General features: G+C 46.4%; 1 protein-coding gene and 1 long non-coding RNA gene across 11 annotated transcripts; both read left to right on the plus strand.

Annotated features, from left to right (window-relative positions):
* The first annotated feature begins 825 nt into the window (after nt 1–825).
* Nucleotides 826–4,432, plus strand: LOC120666321. Of its 5 annotated transcripts, none has more exons than XR_005671663.1 (8): nt 826–1,349; nt 1,467–1,533; nt 1,718–1,836; nt 1,919–2,409; nt 2,501–2,587; nt 2,770–2,861; nt 3,558–3,979; nt 4,218–4,432. It is a non-coding gene; the product is annotated as an uncharacterized LOC120666321 (long non-coding RNA). The 5 variants fall into 5 exon arrangements; XR_005671665.1 differs by having other exon boundaries at nt 4,223–4,432; XR_005671666.1 differs by lacking the exon at nt 2,770–2,861.
* A 440-nt stretch (nt 4,433–4,872) lies between these two features.
* On the plus strand, nt 4,873–7,162 carry LOC120666322. 6 transcript variants are annotated; one of them, XR_005671669.1, is made up of 4 exons: nt 4,885–5,544; nt 5,829–5,985; nt 6,638–6,777; nt 6,882–7,162. XR_005671669.1 is itself a non-coding variant. In XM_039946147.1 (3 exons), exons 1-3 carry the CDS (start codon nt 5,234–5,236, stop codon nt 6,894–6,896), a joined length of 444 nt encoding a protein of 147 aa, XP_039802081.1. In that variant the 5' UTR covers nt 4,873–5,233; the 3' UTR covers nt 6,897–7,162. The 6 variants fall into 6 exon arrangements, 2 of the variants coding, with proteins under 2 accessions (XP_039802081.1, XP_039802080.1); XM_039946147.1 differs by lacking the exon at nt 6,638–6,777 and having other exon boundaries at nt 4,873–5,544; nt 5,868–5,985; XM_039946146.1 differs by having other exon boundaries at nt 4,880–5,544; nt 5,868–5,985; nt 6,638–7,162.
* The last annotated feature ends 218 nt before the right edge of the window (nt 7,163–7,380 follow it).

Genomic DNA, 7,380 nt, shown 5'->3' on the forward strand with positions numbered 1-7,380 from the left:
CAAGCCATTTTGATGTACTTTAGTGATTCTTGTGTAGCAGCCATTGAACTCAGCGACTGGTTTCTTATGCGTTCCCATCATAGCTTGAGTTGGTTCCAATTTCTCATACGGTTGCACTTTGTGCTGCTGTTATAAGTTGACGTAACATCTGACCAATATTGATCCGAGTTCTTATCATTTCCATCAATTGGATCAATTGAATTGTGCAGTCAAGCACTAACTTATACAATAAAGAGAAGAATAAATATTTAATATGAAATGCAAATACTTTTGAATGCATACAGACAAGCCTCAATAAATAAAAAGATTGGACTTACCAATATGTTATCTTCTTCATTTGACCAAGTCAATCTCCTATCTGATCTAGCATCTGGTGTAGCAATGGATCTAGCAATGGAATTAGCATTGGACCTAGCATTGGATCTAGGAGGCTGTATGGTGTCATCTTCCTCAACATCAATTGTTTCTTTATCTTTTTATCCCATTTGTGCCGCAGCTAAGCTCCCAGTTGGTGATGGAGTCCCTTTAGAACATCCATCTATTAGTGATATGGTAGAGTGGCACATTGGTCCACCAACAAAATGGAAATTTTCAGGTAGGTGACTTCCATTAGGATAGTTCACAAATGGATGTGGTTGGGTAAATTGTGGAGAGTTAGTACCCTGAATGAAATTCACGATATATATATATATATATATATATAATAGGTCTATTCTATACCCTAAGTATGAAATAAGGTATTGCGTACCCGAACCAACTGGGCACGCCGGCACCGATTTTCCCCAGGCCGCACTGGTTTTTTTCCATCGCGGTTTCCTTCCGCGTCCCCCACCCACCCACTCACCACCACACACCCCGTGGTGCCCGAAGCAGTTTTCTTCCACCAGCTCGCGATCCGCATTCGGGCGCCGGTCTGTTCTTCCCATCGCTCCCCGGCTCGCGATCCGTTTCCTGAGGCCGCTTCGCCGATCCGGGGACTAGCACCGCCTGCCGCCAGCTGCTGGCCAGCCCCTGCATTCCCGACACCGCCGTTGCCCTCGCCGTCGACCAGGACAGCAGTGCCCCTGCCACCGCCGTTGCCCTCGATGTCGATCTCGCGTCTAACCCGGCAACAAGCTTCCCCCTGCCCCCGCCAGATCCGGCACCTAACTCCCCGCGCCCAACCCCTCTCCCCCCAAGCCAGCGCTCGACATCCCACTTCTGCGCTTGAACCCCCTCCCCCCGCGCTGGATTTTGCGTGTTCCACGGAGGCCCCGAGCTCGTATTCTGTCGGCTGTTTTCCATCTTTCCATCCCTATCTCGCCTGGGTTTGGAGACAGATTTGCGGCGTTGAAGATCGGCGGCGCCAGGTTTGTAGCTCTTTCCCCTGCGCCTGCGTCCAATTTCGTTAGCAGAACGACTTCCTAGTTGTGTCGCCATTCGCCAGTACTCTAATCGAACTTTAGATTGTTCTTACGCGACTGCAGGTTTCTATCTTTTTCCTTCGCCGTGGATTTGACTGGATAAATGAGACGTGAAGCCCTCCTGCGCAAGGTTATTCTTTTCACGTTCATTTTCTCTTTGATTTTGTCTAGTTTCAAGGGGATCTGATGATGAAATTAGTAGCGCAAATTTGGCTGTAAATAGTTGTAATTGCTTTGTTGTGTGCTCTTTAACCCGTTCCCCCCTTTGATTCCTGAAAGTTTGATTTTTTTTTATATTCAATTTTGTTACCCAGGATGAATTCTCGAAGAAGATTAGTGCACATGATTCATATCAATCCGAGGAGTGTGGTCTTTGAGAGCTCCCACGAGGTGTTTGTGGTTCCCCTCCATGATCAGGGAGGGCTGGTTGTAGGTGACGCGACGTCTTCGCTCCCTGAATCCGTTCCCCACCCTTCTTATGCCAATGCAGGATATTTACATTTTTCTTTTACCAGGGATGTCAAAGTCAGAAGAATGGTGGAAAATGTTGTACTAGACTTAGTATTAGGTGCAACCCTGGAGATGTGGTATTGAGAATTCAATTGCTCAATCCTGATCAGTATGTGGCCATCGAGGCTCTCGGTTTTGGTCACTGGGACGGAAGCAGTTAAGTTTAGGAATCAGCTGATTCAGGACCTGCAGGAGGAGATCTTGAAGGGACAGCCGGACAACCTTAGCTGCATCCTTCTTCATGATTCTTTTCAACTGGTTTTTGTTCCCCACAAGTAGCTATAACATTGATTTGAGCCAGATCAAAAGGGCAATGCATCCTGAAACTTTCTGTGGAATAGACTGTGCCCAAGCTGTATTCCATGAATAGTTTGTAGTTCGTAGATGGCAAAGAATTGTCCCAAATAATTTATGTCTGCACTTGTCTCCTGATCATAAGTTTTCTTCGGACCGAATTAGGTGCAGGGATAGAGCCGATACGTACAGCTTCCAACCAGTGAGTCATTCTTCAAATTTGATTGCTGATCCAAATATTTAGATTTTTTTCCTTTGTATCCGATGAACTCATATTGGATTGTGAATTGCAGTTTAAGAGCTGGGCAAGAACTTGTTACGTTGCAGCTGACAGTGCACCGGATGAATTTTGCAAATGGACATGAAGTGCATCAGAGAAGGTAAGGTACATTCCACCAGTTGCAAGTGCCTGCATTATCTTACTATGTTCATTAATATTTGATATATTCTGTATGGTTACAAAATCCCCATCTATGCCATATCCACGAGCTCCCTAACTAATTGACTGTAAATAAGCTAGTATAGTATAGATAAAAAGATCATGTTGTCTCTGTTATTTCAGGTGGCCTGTTATTATTGATTAGTTCAGATAAAGTCCCTCGCTGGTGATGGCATCTTGATAAATTTTCTTTTCCTCGCACAATTGACACAAAGGTTAGTGCATATTGACTTGCTGACTGCAGTAGTCTTAATTGAACCTGTCCACCTGGATTATCGATAATCAGTTCATCCTGAGTCTGAGATTCAGATAGACTTCTCTGCAATTTTGTAGTTCATTGATGAGGTGTCCTGTGGTTCTGAGCTTAGACACGAGCCAGATGTCATGTATAGCAGATTATAAAGTTTTGATTGGGTGTACAGCACCATAGGGTGTCCTGGTGCTGATTCTTGGGGCGACGAGCTGCCATATATACTTTTAGCACGTCTTTGCTACTGACCAACTCATGTTTCACTTGATACTGAATTTTTCTTTAGGGAAACTATTCAACTGAAACTGATTAGGATTTACCAATTTTGGTATATTATCCCATCATGTGTAGACTAATGTTAGATCATAGATTTACCCATTGTCAACAGCATCTGCTTGTGAAACTGTATCCGAACAAACCATGCCATGAGACGAGGCTGTGAGCATACTAACTATAGCAGATTGTAGAAATAGGGTCAATGAAAAATGAGCTTGTGCTCTGTGTTTATGAATGCAATCATTTACAAATGTTCTGAAGCTGGACTTGAAAACAGTGTGGTTCGTGATACTACTTTTTGCCTAGCTATATATATATTCTTTTGGTCGATTTCTTTACAAAGACCTGTTTGTTCTTTTGCTGATTGATATTGGATATCTCGCAGGTGACAATCTAGTGGTGAAGGCTTGCTCAAGAAATGGGCACAACCAATAGCATCTCAAACTCTGGCTAACTCTGGCTAACATAGGCAAAGAGCTAGTCTTTCACTTTGGTTGATAAGAATTCCGATGGCTGAGTTCTGGGAAATTGATTTGCGAAGTCTAGTCAAGAGCATCTAGGCGGGGATGTAAAGTATATGGGCCTGGTACCCATATCCTGCTAGTAGCATAGTGCACATTTTTCCTTATGACGAATCTAGTATTTGGTGCAACAGATATTCGCTGTCTGATCATATTTGCCAACTTTTCCTGCAGCATTTATTTCACTATTTACTGACACGTCAATTTAGCAAAGCATAAACATTTCTTCTTTGGAATGTAAATCATTCAGCCATGTGCAGAATGACATGGACTTCCGACAGAAAAGGTTTTGAGTTCAATCACAAATACTCTTTTTTTAATTATAGGGCATTTTTTAAATCACAAAACCAAAGAAATTTGATCATAAAGACTCAGTATTCAGTTCGGTACAATAAAAGAAAAACCTGATCTGAGGGTTTTAAAAGGAAAAATATATTTCTTTGTATAATTGCATATTAAATGAATGTCCACATAATTGGATTATTAAGTAAATAATTGTCTGCGTAACAAAGGCTTTTGTGTAGTGCAGAGCGTGGACACGTGCCCCAGCAATACTTGCTGGGCCCACCACTTGGCAACTATCGTCTTTCATGCGCATCAAACAAGCAGGTTGGCCGGTTGCTCGGGGAAGGAAAAAAACCAAGGCGCGTGTAAAGAAAAAAAAACCGCTTGCGGTGGCTTCGGCCCGGCGCTCGAGGGACGGATGGTGTGCTCGGGTAGGGAATAGTTATTTCATACCCAGGATAGAAATTAGCACTGGCATATATATATATATATATATATATATATATATATATATATATATATATTGGGAGCCCTGGGCTCACTCGGGAGCCCCAGCCACATGTGCTAGGCGGTCCAACCGCACCAGCTCCGCCATCCACCCCACCTGCCATTGGGCCCAGCCCATTCAATTGCCAGCCCAGCAGTCCATTTCATATAAACCGTACCCCCCAACCCAAACCCTAGCCCCTCCCCCCACCACCACCCACTCAAACGTGAAGAAGCGAAGGCACGAAGATGAACAGTGATCTGAGTCTAGATGAACAGTGATCCCTACCGTAAATCACTGTAACAGTCAGACGGCCCACAGAGACCCAAAAGTCACGGGAACAGTGTTCCCTGACTTAGCCTTCAGCAAGTCAGGGAATCGTAGGCGACTCAAACCGGCGGCAGCCACCCCGCCCCCTGCAGTCTCGCACGGCAGCCACCCCACCCCCCGCTCGAGACATGGCGGCCGCGCACCGAGGCGCCCCGCGCGGCCCCCCCGTAGCGCTGGCGAGTCCCGTGGCTGTGGCGGCGCTCCCCATCCCGGCGACCTCCCTCCCCGGGAGGCACCCCCCAGTGGCCACCCTTCCGGGCGGCGTGCAGCGGCGTGGCTAACCCGAGGTGGTGGCGCGCCCCTGGACCCCAGTGGCAGCGGCGGTGGCGGACGCGCATCAGGTCGCGTCTCGTGGAAGCAGGCTGCCGGCACGCAAGCTGTGCGGGCGGAGCAGGGCCAGTGCGGCAAGCGGAGGCCAAGCTCGATGCGCGGGCCGCAATGACGCCGGAGCGGAGGCGTTGCGGGGGCACACGACCCCGGTGGTGTGGTGGCGGATCAGCGGATCTTGCGCTACCAAAGATAGTGGTGGCGAGGGGACGAGTGGCATGTGATGATGGACGTGCAGCGGATGGCGCCGGCGCCGGCCACGACCCGCACGATGGGGCACTGACATGGTTGATGTGTCGGCGGCCGTGCTCTTTGCAGGCCCCTCATTGGCCAGGCACCATCGAAGCCAGGCCGCCACATCAAGCTACTGTCCGTCGACTGCCCTCTTCGATTCCTGCATCTACAGCTCGTCCCCACTCCCGGTGAGCATAACCCCGAGGTCCACTCGTTCTTCTTTTTCATTTCCCCTCCTCGGCCGAGCCCCTAGCCCACCGAATCGACGAGGAGCCGTGCCACTCAGAGCTCTGTCCGCCATAGCCGAACAGAAGCTGTGAGCTTTTGCATGAAGACTTCCGTCCTATTCTGTAATCTTTCAGCAATCTATTCTTTTTTGTGTCGTAGATGCTCTGCAATCTTGTGTGTGACTTAGATGCTCTGCTTTTCTCCTTTTCCATTGTGAAGTTTTAAATTCGTTTGATTTTTGCAGATTTGTTGGACAAATGAGTTGATAATATCTGGTTGGCAGAGGAGATGGAAGAGGAGACTCACCGACCTACCCCATCGATCTTGGACCCCCCGGTGGCGTGCTCGCCTTCGCCCCTTCCTGCTCTGGCTGGGTGGCTGGTGCGCCTAGACGGCCGATGGTGAGACCCTCCTCCCCCGGCAGGACCACCTCTGAGCAATTTCTTTGCCAAAATAGAACACTTTCTACACAAGCAGCGTGCTATTGTTTTTCAATTTGGTCATGCAATGCACATCCTGATTGAAGGCCTATGCTTTAAAAATGATATACATGTAGTTGTGGTGATATCTGTGATTGCAACATATATATGTAGTTGCATAGCTATGTGTGGTTACAATCATAAATACATGTGTATTTGAGCATAAATGGTGGTAAGCTGGCTCTTATGCAGATTTGGTGCCTTTTCTTGCTACTTGTGCATAGCCAAAGCTCATGCTAGATTTTTATGCTTGTTTGCAAGATGATTTGAACATATTGGTACTAACCACTTTCTGGCATTTTCGTTGCATCAATCATATATGCATATCGGTCTACCTTAGATACTTTTCTATGATTTCGTTCTGCTGTTTCTATGAGTAATCATATATGGCATGTTAGTTACATCAATTGTTGCTTTTTGACCAATGATTAATTATTTCATCTGCTATTTTGGTTGAATTAGCACTGTAATTCTGCAACTAGCTCGTGTTTTTAGACTGCAATTATTTGGAATCATATATATGTTTGTGTTTGAGCATAGATACTACTAGTTGATTGTGTACCCATACTTGCAGGCGGCGTTGTTGGTGTGAGGCGCCCCAGGATCTAGAGATGGGAGCGACGACGCCCTGGCTATGCAATATTTTTTTTCTTTTATCACAGATTGAAGTTTCAACGCGGATGTGTTCCTGTGTTCTTGTTTCTATGATTCTATGTAAATGATTCTATGCGTGATGTAACTTTTCTACGCAGATGTATTCCTGTTTCTATGATTTTGTGTAAATGATTCTAAGCATGGTGTAACTGATTCAATGACAGCTTCACGGAGCATGAGATCTGCCACCCCACCCTGCCCCTCCCCCCGTCGGCGATGGCCCCGCGGCAGCATGGTGCTTTATGAGACCAGCAGAAGCGCACACTAGGAGCCCTTGGCCGAGTTATAAATGAAATTTTTGAGTGTAGCTCTATGATCGTCGTCTTATATGACATTGTTGTTCATGTTTCTATGACATTGCTCGGCCTCTACGCCAATGTTGATGCATTTCTATGCCATTATCCAGTTTCTGTTGATGTGTTTATATGCAATTGGTGGGTCTCTATGCTAATGTTCATGTACTGTTCCTATGCTATTGCCTAGAAGCATGTCTCTGTGCATGTAGAAATTTGATCTTAAAGATGTATGCCCATGTAGTGTGAAATCTATGACTGCTTTTCTTGTGATGTAGTGTGATATATGAGCGTGGGGCGGCGACGGGTCCTCGGCTGGGGTCCCCTGTTTTTCTTGTGCAGGGATATATGCCACTGAATTTGCTTTTCT

This window comes from Panicum virgatum, chromosome 3N, assembly GCF_016808335.1.
Source record: "Panicum virgatum strain AP13 chromosome 3N, P.virgatum_v5, whole genome shotgun sequence".
Classification (NCBI taxonomy): domain Eukaryota; kingdom Viridiplantae; phylum Streptophyta; class Magnoliopsida; order Poales; family Poaceae; genus Panicum; species Panicum virgatum.